The sequence below is a fragment of the Colossoma macropomum genome, unplaced genomic scaffold (assembly GCF_904425465.1).
Source record: "Colossoma macropomum unplaced genomic scaffold, Colossoma_macropomum, whole genome shotgun sequence".
Classification (NCBI taxonomy): domain Eukaryota; kingdom Metazoa; phylum Chordata; class Actinopteri; order Characiformes; family Serrasalmidae; genus Colossoma; species Colossoma macropomum.
The window spans coordinates 4,325,223-4,348,397 of record NW_023494803.1 but is presented as its reverse complement, the minus strand read 5'-3'; the positions used below and the strand labels follow the sequence as shown (position 1 = coordinate 4,348,397).

Here is a 23,175-nt window from a genome sequence, read left to right as displayed (position 1 = left end):
AGTAAGCAGTTTACACAGTGCTAAAGCCTCCATTACTTCTTAGCTACATTAACTTTATAGCTCCAGTGCAAAGCTAAAGAAGCAAACCTTGGACACCAAGCGTGTCTTGGCTGTTTGAAAATCGTGTAAATTAGATTTTTCGCTAAATGATTTGCTTTCAGATTTCAGAAAGTGGAGACGTATGAAGCCAAGTGGTCTCTAGCCAGCCTTCTAGTGATGCTGTCTGTGCCAAACGGTAGCAGTGGTCTGGTTTTGTACTTCAGTAACACAATAGGACGCCTACAGCAGGCCTGGGAGATCGAAGTGGGTGGTAGGTGCTGCAGGCCGAATGGCCAAAATCCCCCACTACACAACAGAGTTTGAAGTCCTCTGTTTGGTTAGCTTTGGAGAGTGTTCTGAATCTGATCTGAGTACTCAAATGTGGGTGCGTCTGGGGTGATTCACCATCTCTTATAACATTATTTAAAGTGAAATGTCTCAAAAAGTTGACCCTATTTCAACATCAGTCCTCAACGCATTATCAGTGGAACACCTAAAGCACCTCAGTGTTTGTTAACTAGACTGTGTCGAAAAGTGAACTTTGATAATCCTATCAGGCGCTGAACCTTTTGACTTTGTGTTCCAGATCAATTTGGGATAAATGGCTGTAATCTGCTTTGCTGGTGCTCAGCAGAGCTTTGGCCTGTCCGAGATGGGAGGTGTAAGGGTTCAGAGAGAAAGTGGGGAGGTCAGAGGGACACACGGGAGCATGTGGAACAGCTTAATACATGCTCAGAAAAGCCAGGGTTTCGCACACTACTGTAGTGGTAATTAGGGCCCGACAGGGCAATTTTACTGATTTACTTTAAGGGGGGGGGTAAATATTCAGATGCTGATAACATCAGCCAATAGAATTTTTATAATTACTTAGAGTTTAATTCATACTCCAGTGGTTTTAGTTAAAAAGAGCTTTGCTGACTGATATGATTGTCAGTTTTCAATTATCATACTTAAACTCAATTAAACAGAAAGTCCAAATAATATATTATAGACTTGGGGGTTACCCAGAATACTTTGCACATTTGGTTTCTGTTGATCACCTCTTTGATTATTAATAAAAAAATAGATTTTGTGGCGTTATCAATGTTACTCTCATGCTGAAGGATAGATTTGGATGCATTTCATACATTCCATAGCTACAATGTTGTGTTTTGTGTTCAGATTCACCATCCCAGACTTACGACATACTAAGGCTTATTATTCAGTAACTACATAGACCACATTGCAAACTAGCTGAGCTATTCTTAGGTTATTGAAGTGTGTAGTAAAACTTTGGGCCTGTAGGTGGGCCCAGGTGATTCAAAGGGGTTAAACACGGGCATAATATGAGATTGTCATAGACAATGGTCTAAGGCTTTATCCTATCTATAGGAGGTGGTGAGTTTGATTCTCAGCAGTGCTGCAATGAAAAAAGAGGTGCTAGTTACCGGCCAATACCAGTAACACCAGGGATTGCTGTTATTGACTGATATTATTGGCCAACTAATATATCAGTCAGGCCCTAGTGCGAACATAATGATTCCATTGAGAAGGAAAGAGTTGGAGTCAGTGCATTTGTAGCAATTGTTAAGTGTTGGTCATGAGGTATTGAGGAATCCTTTAGATTTTACATATTCTTTCTTGTTCTTTCCTTTATCCTTTAATTTCACGTCAGAATGACCTTATATACAGGCTGTTCATTTTTCAGGTGATATTTCTAAGCAAATAAGATATAAAATAAGGATAATAAAGATGAGAAGACAGGGGTTTTCCCAAAAAAAACATTTAGTCATTTTAAAAATCATTGAAGGTTATTGAGAAAATGCCCTGCGATGGACCGGTGACCTGTCCAGGGTGATTCCTGCCTTCCGCCCAATGACCGCTGGGATAGGCTCCAGCTCCCTAAGCGACCCAGAAGGAAAAGCGGCTTAGAAAATGTATGTGTGTTTTTGGGAAACTGGGACCTAACCACATTGCTAGAGATCAGAGAAAATCAGGCTCCACTCTTGCTTCAGATCTGAAAGAATGCACAGGTGTTTCTGTCCATCCTTCCGCTGTGAGACGACAACTCTCCCAATGGATGTGATCTCAGTTTAAATATGTTTGGGTTCACTTGGATTGTGGGAAGGAGAAAATGCAACCAGCTTCTAAGGCTGAACTTTGGAGGTGTGGAAAAATATCCCTGCAGATTTCTCTGAAAAACTGAAAGCACGTCTCCTGTAAAGAATGAAAGCTGTAATAAAGACAAAGAGTGGACAGACTAAACACTGAAAATGCAAAAAACAAATAACGTGTACTTAACGGCTGTTTAGACTGGAAACGAATGGTGGCCTCTGGCTCTGGTGAACGTCTGCCCATAACCCCCGAAGACCCCGGCTTTAGGATTTGCATTTAGTTTATGTGGTTGAAGTTAGAGACTGTTAGAGCAACTTTTAGCTCCACTCTGGCAAAGACTGGAATACACTGTGTGCAGTAGCTCAGTCCTATATTGGTCTGTCTGGGTGGACAGCTGCACTCTGCCGGGAGCAATTAAACACTTACCCTGCACAAATTACATTAGACCTCCATCTCCAGCTTGTGTGTGTTTGCATTCACTTCACTGAAAAAATAGCAGTAACTGAAGCCTGTGCTGACGGAGTCCGCTGAGACTGAGACATGGAGACGGTGTCTGTATACGTGTTTCTCCTTCATCTTTCAACATCGATAACTTTAAAAAGTTCTGCGCCGGCTCTACTATGAGTTGTTGGTCTGTTTGATGCCAGCCTGGGCTGGCACTGCCCACGCCTGGCAAAGAGAGAGATCCTGCAGACTGCTGGCATTCAGCACTGTTTACGTCTCTGGAGAGGGGAAGAGAGGGGGAGAGAGGGAGAGAGGGAGGGAGAGATGGCCGCTGGCTTCTTTTGTTTAAGTACATTACATCAGACAGGAACAGTGGAGAAATTAGATCACCCGCAGGCATTTGGAAAGGGAGACAGGCAGAGATGGAGAGATTGTGAAATGGTTTCTCCGTTTACTGTTTTACTTTTTGTTTTTTTCGTCCCACTCCATTGCATGCGGTTATTACGATTTTGCAATTGGACCACCGTTCGCACCTCCGCCGCCTTTTTTTCTCACCTTTTTTTCCCTCTTTGCTCATATTGTGCAAATTCTTTCTGCCCTCTGCTCCGCGCTGTGCCCCGGCTGAATGTGCAATGATTATCAGCCCTTGTTATGCAGATACTGTCCTCCGCGGCCTTATTGAATTCTTCACATGACCGTCCCCACCAGCGACCTCCCCATTATCTAAATAGCCTTATAAAGGGTAAATGAAGTGTCGCACATGCTTTCCTTACGAACTGTGTTTTTGTCTCTTGATCGTTAGGCTGTTAAAGAATTTCAGCGTCTAATGGCTGATAATTACAGCCCATTACGCACAAATGCGCAACCGGAGACGAGGGGAAATGGGTGAATGCTGAGCATGCCTCGCAGCCACTGTGAGCAAGTGTGTTTCAAATAGGCCTGGGTTGTGGCAGGAAGTGGATTTTCTTAAAGGCATAATACAATGGCAAGGGATATGTTCCTAAAAAATATGGGCTGCAATCAGTTGTGCAATTATCTGCCATCACTAGCTGGTTGCAAATTACTAGTTTGCCCGTACACGAATTTGACAATTAAAGGACATTCACTAAAAACCTCTACCTTGTAGCTCCACCTTGTTGGAATACATAGAGAAAATCTAGCTCATCTGTTGATGTGCCCTTAGACAGGACACCTAATACCCCCCACTGCTCTTGGAGTTGCTTCTCTGCTAGTGATGCTTTGATGTTCCTAGGCTGGGGAGCAGTGCACCAACAACCACAAAAATGTGGGTTCAAATCCCAGAACTGACTGGGTATTCCTGGTTGTGCCCTTGGGCAACACACTCAGCCCCCCACACTGCCCTAGCACTGCTCTGCTGGTGACGTTGTGCTGCTTCTAGACTGTGGGGTGGCCGGTTACCTAGTGGTAGGAGAGGTGAATCAGCAACCAGAAGGTTGTGGGTTCAAGTCCCAGAACTGACTGGGTATTCCTGATTGTGCCCTTGGGCAACACACTCAGCCCTTCCACTGCGGTAGCACTGCTCTGCTGGTGACATTGTGCTGCTCCTAGACTGTGGGGTGGTTGGTTACCTAGTGGTCGTAGAGGTGAGCCAGCAACCAGAAAGTTGTGGGTTCCAGTCCCAGAACTGACTAGGTATTCCTGGTTGTTATTTGGGCAACACACTCAGCCCCCCCCCACTGCCCTAGCACTGCTCTGCTGGTGGTGATGTGCTGCTCCTAGACTGTGGGGTGACCGGTTACCTAGTGGTAGGAGAGGTGAGCAATCGCAAGAATGTGGGTTCAAATCCCAGAACTGTCTGGGTTATTCCTGTTTGTGTTTTTTGGGCAACACACTCAGCTGCCCCAACCCTGCTGTGCTGGTGACATTGTTGTGCTCTTAGACTATGGGGTGGTTGGTTACCTAGTGGCCACCAACCAGAATGTTGTGGGTTCAAATCCCAGGACTGACTGGGCATTCCTAGTTCTAAAGCACTTAACCCCTGATTTCTGGTGAAACTGTGTTGCTCCCAGACTGGGGAGCAGTGAACCAACAACCGCAAGAACGTGGGTTCATATCCCAGAACTGACTGGGTATTCCTGTTTGTGACCTTTAGCAACACACTTAGCCCCCCACTATTCCTATAGAAGTGAGCCACCAACCTAAACCTAAAGGATGTGGGTCAAAAACCCTTCATCAGTTGTCTCTTTCTGACCACAGCGCTTCTCTTGACTGGATATTTTGGGCAGATGGACCACTCTAAATATACCGATGATGATGTGTGTAAGAACCCCAGCAACAACACTGTGACTTGTACCAGTGCCACACAAACTACCTGTCAATCATGGGATTTGAACCCACAACCTTCTGGTTGCTGGCTCACCAAACCATGACCATGCCATTGTCACTGCTGTTTTGCTGTTTTTATCTGGTCAATAGTGGCCCTGTGGTCAGAAACTGACCAATGACGAAAGGGCTGGAGGCTGCAGTCTGTAATTGTACAGCTATGTAGTGGAACTGTTAGATAGATGAACCTCATAATGGCCAGTAAGTTAAATTATAAGTTAGGGGTTGTACATCTTGCATACCTTTGTGGAACCTTCATTCTCAGAGTTCCACTAACTTGTTCAGACCACCATTGAAGAAACAACCCTTGTTTGGTTGCAAGGCCACGCTACATTTGCATTTGTGTACATTTACAGCCCTGTGAGCTTCAGAATGTTGCATTATGTGTGTGAACTTGTAACATCGACTTTCATATCATAGTGTGATTTGCTCGCTAACTGCTCAAGAGGTTAAGCCATCAGTAAGCCACATCTGCAAAGAGGAAGGAAAGCAGTGGTTCCGATTGCAATGGTTTTGACTTTACTCAAAGGTATATTTACACAGCCAGTGTTCATTCTAGACCCTCTTAGCAAACAGTGTACCACTAGCAAGCCATATCCATGGTCTAGTGGCACGGTGTGTTTTCCTTACAGGCATGTTCTCATAGACATAAGTACTATTTAGACATTTTCAAAGGGAACTGCTGGCATTGTTTCAAAGCACATGAACACTAAAAGCTAAGCTAACACATCCTAATTTGTGCACAATGTCTTTGTGCTAATACGTCTCACTCTGGTTTGCCCTGTGCTGATATTTTGTCTTAAAGTTTGGTGAAGAAGCCATGGGACCCTGCAGCAAACCTTAAGGAGCTATCTCCTATATCTACTCTGTGGCATTTGAAAACAAATGTATATGGATGTGGTCCAAGTTAAAAGAAAAGTCTCCAGAAACAGCAGTCAAATGAGAAAATAACCTTTAGAACACAGCTGAATGTTTGTTACCAAAGGGGACTGACATTTTGACTGGACCACTGTGGTAAAAGTTTATATATCAATATGATTTGTGCAATATAATATTGCTCCACTACTACAATAAGATTTGTTTGAGGCTACTTCACCCCCTACATGGTTTAAAGAGGGGGTACAGGGTTGAGTATTTCATAAAAGCAACCAAAAATTCAATTCAAAAATACTTAACCCTTGTGTGGTGTTGATGTTTGTTACTCAGTGGTCTGGTGGACCCACCACATTGTTGGTCTTTAAAATGCATCAGTGCAGCTAAAACAATTTATGTAAAAATACCAGACATAAAATATCGCAAGTGTCCAGCGTAGGGTTCTCCTGTAGCAGCTGTAGCCAGTCAGCAGCCTGTCCATGTTGTCCAATCTCGCACACACACAAAAACACATACACACACAGACACACACACAGACAGCAGGCCATGTAGGAGGAGAACAGAGTGAACCCACCAGGATTTTGCACCCATATTTTGTGATTGTTGCGGCACTGCTGTGTCTGATCCACTCGTACCAGCACAACACACACTAACACACCACCACCCCATCAGTGTTACAGCTGTGCTGAGAATGATCCTCCACCCAAATAATATCTGCTCTGTGAGGGTCCATGGGGGTCCTGACCACTGAAGAACAGGGTAAAAGGGGGCTAACAAAGTATGCAGAGAAACAGATGGACTACAGTCTGTAACTGTAGAACTACAAAGTGCACCTATATAGTAAGTGGAGCTGATAAAATGGACAATGAGCGTAGAAACAAGGAGGTGGTCATATTGTATATCGAATAGTTGAATGGTCAGTGCTTGTGTTAGGGCCCACACCAGCCTATGTGTTTCATATTCAGGCATTTATTTGCCCACAACATGCAAGCTTTGGGCAGAGAGTCTTTGTTGCTTGTGTTGCTCATTTGTGAGGGACCTTCAAATGGACTATGTTGCACACCCACAGAGACCATGGTGGGTTTGATGGGAGATAACACAGTTCTTTCAACATGGAGTGAAAAAAGGGCTTCATGTTCAGGGAAATGAAGCGCTTGAGCTACCTCTCTTTATTCTGATCTCGACATTTCCCTCATGTTTTGTCTACATGAGGGTACACATGCTTCATGCTTTCAATCTTGTCCTTCTTATGTGTGTGCAAGTGGATTCATCATGTGCTCGGAAAACCAACCAGCTTTCCCTGCTGTGTTCTTTTCCCTGTGCATGCATCCTGCATTCCCATGGTAATGTGTTCACACCCGTGTGTTTTCCATGAAGCCTCAGGGCAGCAATTAATCAAGAGGAAGAAGGTGTGAATGTAAACGTGAGCAAATGAATATGCATTTCCTTATGGAGGACGAGCTTCTACCCACTTTACATAAAAAGGAGAGGCAGGTGGGGTTGAAAGACAAGATGAAAGAGATTGATGATTTGTTGTTTGTTTGTTTTTTTGTCTCCTGCAGCGTACAGCCTCCCGTCTCCATGACGATGCACCAAAGCAAAAGCCAGAAGTTTGTGATCAAGCCAAAGTATTACCACACGCACACGCAGGTGCATGGTGTTGGACAGACGCCCGAGCGTAGCATTCCGTTGACCGTCGGACATCATCCCCTCACCGGTCAGTATCATTTTCACTCCAACTGTTCTAAATCAATGGATTTAACTTGTTAGTTGATCATGAATTGAATCAGCCACTAGAGACCCCTACATTGTAGCTCCCATCTTGTTGGTGGTGGACAAACAGTTACTCAAAAAAACTTATCCAGTAAAGCTGTAATGGGAATACTTTACTTTAAATTTCTGTAAAATAGTGTTTCATTAATCATTACTTTACTTCTGCATTACTCTCTAAAATCCCCACATATCTGTACCCAGTGGAAAGTTCAAGGGAAAACCCAGCAGTGTTTTTCAGTAATGTACGTAGAAGGAAATAACCAACCACATTAAACATCATTTAAAAGGCATGTCAGCATCCCTGCCTTTACTCTGACACAGCCAGTTATGGTCGATTAAAATCATGAATGGCTGTTGCTGTTGAAAACCTAGAAAGGGTGGTGGTTTCAAATAAAGTGTAAGAACCAAAAATGAAGTCATCATTTTGTCAGATCTTGATGCAGGATAAATTAGTTCCAAGCTTTTATTCAGCTGACATTGATTTTTTTTTTTTAGAAAGTCAGCATAAAAACTCAAACCAACCAGATGATTTCAACACATTTGACGTGTTGTATGTTTGGGTTTATATACTTCATAAAAGTGTCATTGGTGAGATGTGAAGGGTTATTAATTCTCTTAGGCAGTGGATTTGGACACAGTGTTGAACCGTCACTTTGGACCGTCATATACGAGTGTGACAGTGTGTCTGTCCACCATGGTTAGCTGGTGCTAAGCCACACAGATGCAGTTTTACTGATTCAGAAAAGCCAAATGCATGTAAAACGTTCAGTGGCACAGTCAGCTTAACACCTCCTCACATTCTGTAGACAGACAGACAGACATAGATAGATTCTGTAGATAGATAGATAGACAGACAGGCAGATAGACAGATAGATACATAGATTGATTGATTCTATAGATAGATATATAGTTAGATAGACAGACAAACAGACACACAGACAGATAAATACATAGATACTGTAGCACGGCATGTGCTACCCCAGACTCAAGGAGGACGCTGGAGGCAGGGTTCAGTGCTGCAGCAGGCATATTTATTACCAAATAAACACAACTCAAAACAACCAAACTATGCTGGCCACTTTTCATTGGCTTAAGCTGGCTAGACTTTTAAGCTTTTCACGGTCTTCAGTCTCTTGCTGCTGCTCGTCCCTCTCTCTCTCTCTCTGTTCTGTTCCCTCTCAGCTCTTTTTAAAAGGCGCTGAGCACCTGAGCCGAGAGGGAACGAGAGCTTGCTGCTCCGCCTCCTCGTCACCGCCCCCAGCTTGCAGCTCAGCCGCCTGGGTCGAACGTGAGGTGTAGTGGAGCGGCCTCGCTGCGTAACAGGGGGCGGGGCCCAGGCGGCCGAGCTTGGGGCTCGCTCCTTGCCCTGGTGCCTCTCGTTTCCAGCACCCTCGCCGTCTTCCTCCTCCTCCCGCCGTCACTCGGGTTACTCGGAGGAGCTCGGGCTTTGCGCTCCGCCCCGTCCCCACTCGTGGCTCTCTCCCTGCCGTCCTGGCCGAGGTTCGTCACCCCCGGGGTGTTCAGGCCCTGCCTTCCTGCCGGCTCTCGCGGCCGTCATCGCCGGGGCCCGGGGGGCGGGCGCATGCCACAGATACATACATAAATTGATTGATTCTGCAGATACAGACAGAGAAATAGATAGATTGATAGATTCTGTAGATAGATAGATAGATAGATAGGTAGATAAATAGATAGATGGGCCAACTTTGCCCCACACTTTAGGCAGCCCTGCAGTAGGTAGATAAGTGACAGATGGATGAATGAATAGATAGTTGGAGGAGTAGATGAATAAATAGATATGTAGAAGGAAAGTTCAGTTAGAGCAGCAACAAAACTGTACATGAACATTAGGAAAAACTATAAAAGGATATAAAAGTAAAACTTAATTTTACGACTGAAAATTACACAGTTTTCTCCTCAAAGTGTTCACACACACACACACACACACACACACACACAGTTCCTACACAGCTGTTGTAGTGCTGCAAGGATGGCTTTGAGTTAGGCTGCAGTTGGACTGTTTCAATAGCAGCTCGAACTAAAAGAGCAGAAAGACTTTAAACGATGCCTTCTGCCAGGCACAGCCTAAAATGAATTATTAGCCTCATTTTCCGAAGACAATTATAGATAAAGGCAGGGAGAGAGAGAGAGAGAGGGAGCTGGGGAGAGAAGAAGAGAGTGAGAGAGTAGTAGAAAGTAGACCGATGAATAGAGAGTGTGTATGAGTTTGTGACGAAGGGGGAATGAGAGAAAATGTGTGTCCATAGGTTTACGCATACATATGCAAAGAGGAGGGATAGATAATTATGTGACCATGCTTGGTGATAAACTGCTATACAGTAAAGTCCTCCTCAACAGCTGTAGCAGGCTGAAGCTCATGGATTCTTGTTACAGCTTTCAAGAGGAACTGGGGTTTTCCGCTTTGCTGCTTTTGTTAGTTTGCTGCTCAGTGATTTATCTGTAGATCACCTGCGTTCACTGTCCAGTGTTGTCTCCAACTTTGGTCCTGGAGATCTACCTTCCTGTAGAATCCACTTCCAACCACAATGTGCCACACTTGCTCCAGTTTCTTAGAAGTTATTGGTTGGTTGGGTCAGATGCATTAGCCTTCCGTCAGGGCAAGGAACTAAACTCTGCAGGAAAGTAGATCTCCAGGAAGAGGGTCAGTGACCACTGCTTTAACAGCCATCTAAATCTGTATTTGAAGTAGGGGGCTACAATCATGTATTCAGTCATATCACCATACAAAGCAGGAGCAGTTTGGTGTCAGCCTGGACCGCGATAGATGGTTCGTAGGGGTAGAAACGCATTAATGCATTAAATGTGTTAAAAAGCTAATAAATTTTAGCAGTAATGTTTTTCATGTTCTTGCATAATTTCAAGTCCAGTTACCCTTTGCCTTGTGTTGAAATTTCACGATGAGCTTCCGAGTGGTACTACCGACTAAGCGTTGGCTCTGTCATCTGGAGATTGCGAGTTTGATCCCTGGTGATGCTACAGCCATCTGTGGCTGGGAGTCCAAGACAGCACTGTTGGCTTCGCTTTATCTCGGTGGGTAGGATGGCCCTCCCTCTTTCCCTGTCAATCAACATGATGCGATCCAGCGCAGTCATCTGTGACAGTTAGTGTTCTCCTCCAAGCGTGTTCAGCATCTGATGATGTTGCATTAGCAGCAGTGCGAAAACATGCGGTGGCATGCGGCCTAGGAAGGTGAAGGCAGACAGAAGCAGGAGGCTTGGTGGTATGGTGTGACTGGGGGAGCCCTGACTTGTGGGTGGAGTATGACTAAATTAGAAAGAAAAATCATCTGGATATTGCGAGTACGATCCCCGGTGATGCTACGGTCATCCGTGGCCGAGAGTCCAAGTCTTCCCCATCACTCATGGTGATGCTAGCCGGCACAGGCGTCTGTGACAGTTAGTGTTCTCCTCCAAGCGTGTTCAGCTGTCCAAAGACGTTGGGGAGAAAATTTGAAAAAATTCCCAAAAAAACCCAAATTTCATTACGAAAGAACCAACAGAAATAGTCCAAAAGTACTTGGGGAAAAAAATCTTTCATTACAAGCTGAGAATGTTTTTTCTTTCTCCTGTAAAGCAACTATTTCGGAGATATGAGTTTTCTTTTTCTGACAGCGACGAGATGCTATATATGTGTATATTATGTAAGGCAGTGGTTCTCAACTCCAGTCCCGGAGAGCCGGTATCTGGCTCAGTTTCCTTGCTCAAACACACCTGATTCAACTCATGTGTTAATTGCCAGGTTTAGTGGGAGTATTTGAGGAAGTATTTAGGAAATCATCCAAACTATGCTGGACACCAGCCACCCAGGACTGTCCCCCCCCAGGCTGTACTGAAAAGGTTCCCTTTTGCAGATTTGGCCTAGGACAGTGGTTATCAACCCTGGTCCTGGGGATCGACCTTCTTGCGGAGTCTAGTTCCAACCAGTCTGCCACAGTTTGCTCCAACTAATTAACTTCTTCAGAGCTCCTTGATTAGCTGGATCAGATGCATTACTGTTAGGTTGGTGACCACTAGGATTAGGGTTAAGCTCCTGGGTTAACTCTTTCGTGTGCTTACATCTGCTGGTGTTACCTAAAGAATCTCAGAAAGCCTCTTTGTCTAGAAGTGACAGTCTATGGTTATGTATGTATGTGTGGTTTTTGAGTTGCTGCAGGAGTTTCACCAGTAGAATTTGTGCGTTTCTAAACCCGTCGGGATTTCTGCCGTTCTGCCAGGTCTGTCCCAAGCGACACACAGCCTGTCAGCAACTCGTGGTGGGGCACGCATGCATGTACTGTATGTGTGTGTGTGTGTGTGTGTGTGTACAAAGTACATATGGGAAAACCATTCGTCTGTCTGTTTCTCCCTGGAGTGTGACTCTGGGCTGTGTATATCCTCAGACGCTCTTGACATACAAGGATCCAGACGTGCGCATTAATGCATAAACAGCTGGGCTGATCGCTCTGAATTGAGGTGCTCCCTGTGCTTCTGGCTGCGTGTGAAGGCTGATTGATGTCTGTGTTATGTCTGCTCAGGTCTCTACTGGCTTCTGTCCATATGGGCACAATCACTGCCTTACACCACCACACTCAATTCATGCTGAGAGAAAGAGAGAGGGGGGGGGGATGAGAGACTGAACTGTGGAAATGAGGGAAGAAGGAATGAAGGGTGAGAGTGAAGGAATGAGTTAATAAGTGAAGTACTAAGGGAAGGAGGGAGGGCATGAATTAGGGAGTGAGTTGACAAAGAAAGATAGTGTGAAAGAGAGTAAGTAATAGAAGAATGGAGTGATTGAGTAAAGAAGAGAATGAGAGTGCTGGATTGAGGGAGTGAGTGAAGGAGGATGGAAGGGTGAGTGTGAAGGAATGAGTGAGCAAGTGATGAAGTGAGGGAATTTGGAAGGGAGTTGGGGGGGGACTGAGAAGGAGGGAGTGAGTTGGGGAGGGAGGGAGCGAGAGAGAATGAAGGAACAAGGGAGTGAGGGGGCAAGAAAGAAAGAAGAAGTGATGGAGTGAGTAAGTGAAGGAGGGAGCAAGGGGAGAGAGTGAAGGAATGGGTAAATGAAAGAGTGAAGGAGGGAGGTAGGGAGTGGATGAAGACATGAGGAGGGTCTGAATGAGGAAATGATTGTGTGAATGAGTGAAGAAGGGAGTGAGGGAGAGAGCGAAAGAATGGTAAAGTGAGGCAGAGAGGGAGCGAGGAAGTGAGTAAAGACGTGGAGTGAATGAGTGCCCGTAGGAGGGAGTGATGGAGTGAGTGACGGAATGGATAAATGAAAGAGTGAGGGAGTGAGTGAGGAAATGATGGAATCAATGTCTGAGTGAGTAAAGAAGGGAGTGCGGGAGAGAGTGAAAGAACGGGTAAGTGAAGGAGAGTGTGAGAGGGAAGGAGCGAGTGAAGGAGGGGAGAGAGAATTAAGAAGGGAGTGAGTGAGTCAGTAAATAAGTGGGTGAAGGAGGGAGTTATGGAGAGAGTGAAGGAATGGGTAAATGAAAGTGAAAGAGGGAGTGAGTAAAGACATGACAGAATGAGCGAGTGAGTAAAGAAAAGAGTGCAGGAGAGAGCGAAAGAATGGGTAAGTGAAGGAGTGAAACATTCAGTGATTGAAGACACGACAGAGTGAGTGAGTGAATGAATGAGTGAAAGAATGAGTAAGTGAAAGAGTGTAGAAAGGGGGAGAGAATGAAGGAGAGAGTGAGTAAAGATGTGATGGAGTGAGTGAGCAAATGAGTGAAGGAGGAAGTGAGGGAGAGTGAAGCAGAGTGTGAGAGGGAAGGAGAGAGTGAAGGAATGAGTGAGTGAGTAAAAGAGAGAGACGTGAGCGAGGGAGCGAGTGAATGACTAAATTACCATCCATAGATAATTACATATAAATGCATAGCGCATAAATACATTATTCACAGCAAATATGTATTTACCACAAATAGGTAATTACAGTGCGTTATACGGTATATGATGGCAGTAAGTAAAAGTGCAGAGAGAGAGAGAGAGAGAGCAAAAGAGCGTGAGTAGAGGAAGAATGAAGAAGGAGAGAGGTCACTGTTATGAGAGTAAGAGAGAGGGAGGATACAGACAGAGAGAAGGAGACAGAGGGAGGCAGACAGTGTTTATCCCTGCTGAGAGACGGGCCAACTCAGGCCAGAGAAGCTGCAGGTGGATACACTTGTGGCTCTGAGAGAGAAAGAGAACAAGAAACAGAAGCAGGAAGGGGGGAAAAGAGGGAAATAAATCGATCCCTCCATGCTCCGCCCTCGAAGACGTTCTTTAGTAGCTATTATAGCGAGATTGGACAAGCTTTACATCTCACTCCAACGTAATGATATCAGCAAATCTCTGCTGTCGGGACAAAACCTCGTATCTCCGTTTTTGTCATAATGTTAAAATGCCTGTTGTCCTTTACACTGTGTGTAAATTTCTTGATGAATGGACCAAAAGAAACAGCCCAAAATGACTTGGTAAGAAGTCTGGTTCCATTGACTTACATTAAAAGTAAAGAAAGTTTTTCCTTCTCCTGTAAAGTTACCATTTTGGAGATGCGATGTTTTGTTCCGACAACAGTGAAATGCTGACCAGTGTTGGCCTTTCTATAAGCTAGTGGTCCAAATGTAATGTTAACTTGTTAACATTAACATTAAACAGCTGAAGCTACTGAACTTTATGCTTAGCCTATCAGTTTAAAATGATAACGCACTCTAAATGTAAACCGATCAGGCATAACATTATGACCTTGTTTCTACGCTCACTGTCCATTTTATCAGCTCCACTTACTATATAGGTGCACTTTGTAGTTCTACAGTTACAGACTGTAGTCCATCTGTTTCTCTGCATACTTTGTTAGCCCCCTTTTACCCTGTTCTTCAGGCATCAGGACCCCCATGGACCCTCACAGAGCAGGTGCTAGTTGGGTGGTGGATCATTCTCAGCACTGCAGTAACACTGACGTGGTGGCGGTGTGTTAGTGTGTGTTGTGCTGGTCTGAGTGGATCAGACACAGCAGTGCTGCTGGAGTTTGTAGACACAGTGTCCACTTACTGTCCACTTTATTACCTTGTTGGTCCACCTTGTAGATATAAAGTCAGAGACAGCAGCTCATGTGTGTCAGCATAGTTTGTGTTGGTCATCCTCTAGTCCTTCATCAGTGGTCACAGGACGCTGCCCAAGGGACACTGTTGGCTGGATATTTTTGGTTAGTGGACTATTCTCAGTCCAGCATTCTCTCCCAGTCATGTATGGCTGTGGCATTGCCGGGAATCATACTCACAATCTCTCGATAATAGGGATAGATTCAAGTTCACTAAAGTTCATGAAATCAGTCCATCCCTAGAATTTATGAGTATATCCAGTAGATCTCAACTTGCTTGAAAAGTAAGTTATTATAAATGGAGCAGCCTCACATTTAGCAGTATTGACATGCCCGATAGGAATTTGGTCCTGGATCAGCTTGCTCTGTGAATCTAAATGAAGGAAGTAGAGGAGAAGGTGGGTTTTTCCCCTTTTGCTTGTTTTTGTGGGGCAGTAGTGACATCATCAAACCAGAGAGAGGAGGAGAATGTGTAAAAGATGCAAACACACAAACATGCAACACAAAATGTGTGTGTGTGTGTGTGTTTGCGTGTGTGGAGGGTGGGAGAAGCTGGAATAAGAGAGTTGGAGGTGGAGTGAAAGAGAAGGCTGTTTAGGGTGAGGTTGGCATGCACTGTGTTTGTCTGTGTGGGCAGAAAGCCTGGCGGTACAGCATTACTCACCATGTGTGCGCACACACACACTCTCTCACACACTCAGATTTGTTTTTATACCAGGTCAGGATGTGAGGTCATAAATATGTCTCATACCAATATGTAATATGTCCCATGTGCATTATACATATGTGCCTGTATGTTATAATAATAGTTTCATTTGTATTGTGTTGGAGGGTTGGGGGTTGGTGTGGGGCCTAAAGCATGCTGCCACTGGGCTCTGGAGCTGTGGAAATGTATTCCGTGGAGTGACCAATCACGCTTCTCTGTCTGGCAGTCTAATGGACGAGTCTGGGTTTGGTGAATGCCAGAACATTACCTGCCTGACTGCGCTGTGCCAGCTGTAAAGTTTGGTGGAGGAGGGATGATGCTATGGGGTTGTTTTTCAGGGGTTGGTCTAGAACCCTTAGTTCCAGTGAAGGGAAATCTTAATGCTTCAGCAGAACAAGACATTTTGGACAGTTGTTTCCAGCTTTGTGGGAACAGTTTGGGGAAGAATCTTTTCTGTTCCAGCATGACTGAGCCCCAGTGCACAAAGCAGCTCCAAAGTCATGGCTGGGCGAGTTTGGTGTGGAAGAACTTGACTGGCCCTCACAGAGTCCTGACCTCAACCCCATCAAACACCTTTGGGATGAACTAGAACGGAGACTGTGAGCCAGGGCCTCTCGTACAACATCAGTGTCTGACCTCACACATGGTTTTCTGGGTGAATGGGCAAGAATTCTCACAGACTCTCTCCCACATCTTGTAAAAAGCCTTTCTAGAAGAGTGGAAGCTGTTACAGCTGCAAAGTGGGAAACAACTCCATATTAATGCTTATAGATTTAGAATGGGATGTCATAAAAGCTTCTGTAGGTATAATGTGTAGGTGTCCTATTACTTTTGTCCATGTAGTGTGCGTGTGTATATATATATATATATATATATATATATATATATATACACACATATATATACAGTCTAAGTCTAAACCTAACTCTAACTTCTGTTTTTCTCTAGTGTTCCTACAAAGTCAGGACGAAACCAGAAAAACAAACACACTCACACATGCTCGGGCAACTCTGACTTCTGCATGACAAACTGGAGAACATCCCAGAGTTCTGTTTGCTGACTGTTCTCTTTCTCTCCTTAACTTTTTTATTACTCTCTCTCTCTTTGTCTTATTTTCTAGCTCTCTCACCCCTCATTTTTCCTCCCCTTGAGAAGGTTAGAGTGAGCAAGAGAGGAAAGACAGGCAGACGGGAGTGAAAGAGAGACAGCGGCAGGAGCACTAGACGACCAAAAACTTTTTTTTTTTCCCTACCCTCCTCCTTCACCACTACCCACCCACTGCTGCGCTACTGCTGTTTCGTCAGGCTCCGTGTGTGTGAGCGAGAGCACGAGAAAGAAAGAGATTGCGCGGCTGTGAGTTGTGTTTGAAAGCCATGTTGACTTACTCTCTCCTCTCTCTCCTCCTGTCCCTGCTGTGTTGCCGGTCAGCGGGTAACCACACTGGCCGGATCAAGGTGGTCTTCACTCCCACCATCTGCAAGGTGACCTGCACCGGCGGCCGCTGCCAGAACACCTGCGAGAAGGGCAACACCACTACCATCATCAGTGAAAACGGACGCGCCACCGACACCCTCACCGCCCCCAACTTCAGAGTAGGTGAGTGAAGCACTGCATTATGGGAGAGTGGGGACCCCCCACCACCACAGCTCATCTTGTCTCGGGAAGTAGCGAGAGTGATGAGCGCTTGTTCATTTGCTGCATTTTTTGGTGGAGGTCCAACTGGCCTCGGGCCTGTTCCATCGCAAGGAGCCTCGGGCTTCATCTTAATTAGCGACAGTGTTGGGTTGTGTTTGTGGTGAGGAGAGTTGACCGACTGTCTAATAGCTTGGCTTTAGCTGTGGAAACTTCTCCTTGTGCAGCTTCACAGAAGCACTTATTCTTTCAAACTAAATTACGTGTAAATCTGGGTTTTGAAAGGAAAGAGAAAGTTAATCAAAACAGCAGAATCACATTCCGAAACTATTTAAAATATTTCTAACTGGCTAATTATGCCTCGGTTAATTTTCACTGTATTATAAGCAAATTAAGGAATTTTCCAGTAGATTTCTTCGGAATTGCGCCACTCTTACTCTTTAAAAGCTGCTCTTACTCCTTCTGTGGTTTCACATTTTATGAATCAGCTATCCGATGGTAATGTGTGCTAGCTATCGAACCTTAGGCAGCTTTAATCATATAGATCTGTTTAATGCTGTAAGCTAGATTCTATTAAGACAAGTCTAGTGCCAAGTGGAGTGTGTCTGAACAAGTTAGCCTGCAGCTAAAGATTTTCAGTCTTAACTTTACCTCACACTATGCTGTTTGTCTAGCATCCTTAGCTTGAGACTCTTGTTGTGTATATGTGACGAATATCTTACCAACTATCATGAATAACCAGTAGTGAAGTTAGGCTAAAAGACTATAGCTAACTATAGCTTAGCTACATTTGTTGTTTTTGCTTAAATTTAACATTTTGGAAGAGTCTTGATTTGTCCTGATGCAATTAGCCCCTGCTTTGACTGGCTAGCTTGCTAACTAGTTGCCATCTGTTGCAATATGTGGTTTAAAATGACATATATTCTTTAACTAAATGTAAAAACGAGCATGAAACATTTATTGAAATAACACAGTAGTGATTCATTTGGTTTACAACTTTTATTTTAGAGTATGATATGTCAGAAGAATGTTAGCCGTTCTTTTATTTCATTCTGATTGGAAACTGCCTAGGCTTTGAGTACAGCTAGCTGGCTAACTAGCTGCCATCTTTTGCAGATAAATGATATGTAGTCTGTAGTTTATGATGTATTTTCCTTTACTAATAGCAAAGAAACATTTATTGAAATAACACAGTAGTGATTCATTTGGTTTACAACTTTTATTTTAGAGTATGATATGTCAGAAGAATGCTAGCAACCATTATTTTATTTCATTCTGATTGGAAACTGCCTAGGCTTTGAGTACAGCTAGCTGGCTAACTAGCTGCCATCTTTTGCAGATAAATGATATGTAATCTGTAGTTTATGATGTATTTTCCTTTACTAATAGCAAAGAAACATTTACTAAGTTAACAGAGTAGTACCTGATTTGGTTTACAGTGTTTATGATATACAGTAATGTTAGCAAATGTTCTTTTATTTCATTCTGATTGGATACTGCCCAGGCTTTGAGTACAGCTAGCTGGCTAACTAGCTGCCATCTTTTGCAGATAAATGATATGTATTCTGTAGTTTATTATGGATTTTCCTTAACTAAAAGTAAAAGACACATGTATTGAATTAACCCAGTAGTAACTGATTTGGTTTACTGTGTTTATTTTAGAGTATGATATAGAAGAATGTTAGCGACCATTCTTTTATTTCATTATGATCAGAAATGAAGTATAACTAATGCTGAAACAGATTCCATTTCTCTTCAGATGAACCACAATTAAAAGTAACTTTTGCGACGTAACTAATCTAAACCTAATTAATCTGTAACTTTGCTAATCCCTGGTGTAGACACGAACAAGTACTGACTGTCTGAATGATCGCTGGGTGCTTGTGAGCAAAGAGTCCGGGCTTTTCTGAAGTCTGAAGTATTTTCGAGAGCTCTGCTCTTCGGTGAAAGAATGTGCTGAGAGTTTGTGGTTATGACTCAGCAGTGTGTCTTTCGCGCTGACTCGCTGTGACTGGACTCCCTCCGGCCCAGCTCTCGCCTCCACACGCTACACATTGACTGCCTTTCGTGTTCAGTTTTAGGCCAGCCAGGCCCTAATGGCCATCCGCTGGTGTTATTTAGGCAATTACTGTCAGACCCACAGCTGCTTGGTGATACAAAGTAGCTGCTACAGGACTTGATGGATAGGTATGTTCCTGTAGAGTTGTTTTCTGCACGACTGTCACTTTTAGCCAGTGGGCTAAAGACGACTGGCTTAAACTGCCATTCCTGCAGAGGTGCTGATCAGTAAATACTGATTTATTTATGGACTGCTTGTTTCAGTCAATGTCGTATTAGTAGGTGAGAGCTGCTGGCAGACGGTCTTCTGGCAGACTGTGGAGTATTGGGCCTGCAAGAGTGCGGTAGAGGAGGAATTTGAGCGAGGGTGTCGTTTGTCTGAACGTACGGCACTTTCTCTGTCTGAACAAGGCGAGCGCCTGGTGCCGAGAGTTAATCTGCACGTGGCCTTATAAGGAACATAGTGCAGCATCATCACAGCAGACAAAAGAGAAAGTAAAGAGGGAAAGAGAATGAGCAGACCCCTCTAGACATGCTCAAATACCAAACAGGATGCTTATAAACTCCAACAGCCCCTTTTTTTGCATTTGCTTGAACCCTTTGCCTACCATGGTGAATATGAGATTCAACATTTTGTAGCCTGTTTATTTAATACATTTAACCTACCTGTGCTCAGGTTACAAATGTTTTCCATTGTAGCAATTATAGCACGCAGGTAAAATCACTTGTAAGGTAAATCAGATGTAGGGTTTTTTTGTCATATCATTGTGCTAATATTAGCATGGTCGTGAAATCATCTTTGTAATTTCTAATCGGCCTATTTAGATAGATAGATAGATAGATAGATAGAGAGAAAGAGAGATAGATTCAACTTTATTATCATTGCTCAGTACAAGTGTGCAACAACAGGCATACATATTTACAGTTAGCTAGAACACAATTTTGGTAATGGAAACCTAATATAGTTACTTCAAGCTACACTATGTAAGACTATTGGTAAAAGTAAATGAAGTAGCAATACTGAGCTAAAATATGGTGTTGCTGCTGCAAGTCACCCTGTAAAGCCTTAAATAATAATAATAATAATAAGTCAGAGTTGGATTTCACGTCACTCACACAAGCCCAAAAAAGAAGGTCCAGCTTGATGTTTAGGTCTCAAATGCAAAACCAACAATATACTGATGAATATATGGAGACAATCGTAGATAATTCACACGCATTCACAATTATCAGAATCAGAATCAAGCTTTATTGGCCAGGTATGGTTACAGGAGCTCACAGTGCACAGTATCAGACAAACATTTATATGTGGTGAATAAAATAAAATAAAAATAAAGCAAAATAAAATAAAACCATAATAAATAAAATAAATTAGATTCATCCATTTGGGGAAGGGGTCCGAAGCACAACCGACGTTACAAAATGCAATTCAATTACATGTTTCCACCAAAGGATTCTACAAATACCCAAAACATACATAGTCAACAAACTGTGCTGCAAATAGAGAGCGATTTTCATAGTTTTACAAAGCTTGTCCAGCCTAGCAACAGTTACTATGTAAGAATGCATTCATGTGCAGTGGAAAGGTCGGTTGGTAGTATTTTTCTTACGATTTTCATTAATACTCAAAAGACTTTTAAGTCATTGCTGTATTTTGCTTGGTTCTTCTCAGTGTGTCTTTCTCAGGCTCTTAGGGAGTTTGTCTTGCCACAGATTGAGCTGTAGTGTTGCTTACTCTGTGTTTTTTAAATGGGTGTTATTGAGAATACCATTGCTCTGTCAGTGTGAAAACTTTAAGAGCCACATTTATGACCAATTTAGACCGAGACTGATTTAAAAAAAACTCTCGCAGTTTGCAGATGTGTTTAACCACTGAGAGGAATGCTGGAGTCTGATCCTGAGTTCTGTGATTTTGCTAGTACACTTGGGCAGTACACCAAGCTTAACTATGTGCTATGCTTTTTGGGCTTATTATAGGGCCCATGTCCTATCTTTCTCGTATTTGATTGGTTGTCTTATCTTATTTTTGTAGTTTTACATTCCAGAACTAGGTGAAATTTGTTTTAACATAACCACTGTCTAACCTCTCTTTATTCCTGAGAATTAAACAGGCTGTTTTTGTTACTGTGTCTTTAAGATGGATATATATGTAAATGATCTCTGTTGTGATTGGCTGTCCTGTATTTTGACTCATCCAAAAAAGCTGTCCAGACTGAAACACCCCTTATAACTTCAGTGGGGCTAAAGCACTATAGGCTGAATAGGCAAGTTTTCGTGAGTGAATTTTAAGTTTAGTTCCCATATACGGACTGTAAGGAACGGGGCGTGAATGTTACGTTTAAAGCTTTAACAGTGTTTACAAACTACATTTCCCTCTTTCATTTTCAAAAAGTTAGAAGAGTTTGGTATTCTATGATATGGGCCATTTAAAACTTCTTTTTTATGTGATGGACTCTGGGCTTTCAGGACCAGATTTGAGCTACCTCAGCTGCCCCTGATGTGGACACAATGTAGATTTGGGTGAGCAGACAGAACATTTTGTCTGGAACCTGAAAGTATGGCGAAGTACTGCTTGAACATTGCCGAAGAGCCTTCAAAGCCAGTTTATCATCTGCAGTCTAAATGGCCTTCGTTCAGTTCAAGTCTAGAAGCTGCTTGCCAATCTTGTGTTGCTGCATCATGGCTTTTCATCATTTTTAATCTGTGTTGACATCTGAATTACATCACCAGTGAAATCCCGACATTCTTGGCTTAGTGGATGTCTATCCCCTACGCTGACCTTTTTGTGTCTCTGCAGTTTCTGACTTGACAGTTCTTGAATATTTGTGTGCCGCTGCAGTAAAAACTAAATACCATTCATTCATACGATGGTCAGCTGGGGTCATATGGAGATCTGGCTGCTTCTGCTAAGAAACGTCAAGCAAGTATTTGGGACGTAAATCAAGAATTTTATCATATGACTGAGCCTCCCTTTGCAAGGGGAAATACAGCAGTGAAGGCTTTTCATTGGGAAAAGTGGTCAAGAAAACTGGACTCGGGAGTTCAACAACTCATGCACCATTTGATCCACCAACCTGTCCATTCTGTTAGTGAAATGTCAGTCTGTAGTCTATCTAGTTCATCAGAGAGGAACTCTCAGGGCCTTCTAGCCTTTCAGAGAAGGCCTAATGATTCCTGGGAACTAAAAATACATGTCTGTGATTTTCGTTAATTTATATTTAATAGAATCACCTTGCTTGCTGTATTTAAACTTTGCAAGTATTATAGCAATTAGGCGTTAACAAAAAGGATCGAAAGGCCCAGCAGGAAATTGTCCAGTCAGATTTGTTATCCTTGTGGTATCTAGATAAGGTTCCAATCAGGTTTTTTATTCCCTTTGATTGGAACCAATTTTAATGAAAAAAAGATCACTGTTGGCTTTCTGAGAGTCCTTGATACGTCTCTGGCTGCAAATATAACTGGTAGCTGTAAGAAAGCCAGATTTGGCAGCAGATTTGGGGCTTTGGAGACCTCTCTGGTGGTCATATGAAAGAATATTTTGTGACATCGGCTGTGCTTTGGACCCTTCCCTGAGCAGATGGATCTGATGATTGCGAGCACATTAGAAGAGCATTCAAAGAGAACTTAGTCAAAACTTATATAAGTGAATTAACTACTGTTGTCACCCACCAAATCCGACTCAAAGTTTCTGACTTTTAAGTCATTATTCCAGGCTTTACAGGGTGACTCTCAGCAGTGCACACACTGTTAGCATCTTTTTTAATCCTTTTTTCTGTATATATATTTTTTTGTTTGCACTCACTGCATGACCTCAAACTCTTCCTGCGAAGGCAGCCATCGGCTCATGACCTGCTGAATGCTGTTTTATTGTCATCTGACCAAAACATTTGCATGACTTACGATATGCTTCATGTAAATAATATGTAAATGAGGCTGCTGGTAAGCTGGCTACTCATTTTTATGAAATTTTCTTGAATAAGGGTCATTAGATTTAATCTAGAATGGCCAAAAATGTTCATGTGCACCAGCATTAGCCTTGCCACACCGTACTGCTACAAATCTTATAAGTGCTCTAAATAAGCATTATCATAGAAGTTTTTGACTAAAAAAAATATGAATTATGATGGTCAAGC

General features: G+C 43.2%; 1 protein-coding gene across 3 annotated transcripts in view; it reads left to right on the top strand.

Annotated features, from left to right (window-relative positions):
• ltbp1 (latent transforming growth factor beta binding protein 1) overlaps positions 1-23,175 on the top strand; it is a 229,208-nt gene that overhangs the window by 52,954 nt on the left and 153,079 nt on the right. For 2 of the 3 annotated variants that reach the window (XM_036592702.1, XM_036592701.1), the window contains exons 4-5: positions 7,356-7,510; positions 16,781-16,948. In XM_036592702.1, coding sequence (XP_036448595.1) covers positions 7,356-7,510; positions 16,781-16,948 — 323 coding nt within the window. Of the gene's footprint in view, positions 1-7,355; positions 7,511-16,531; positions 16,949-23,175 lie in introns of those variants that run through there. The other variant, XM_036592703.1, reaches the window with a different exon arrangement.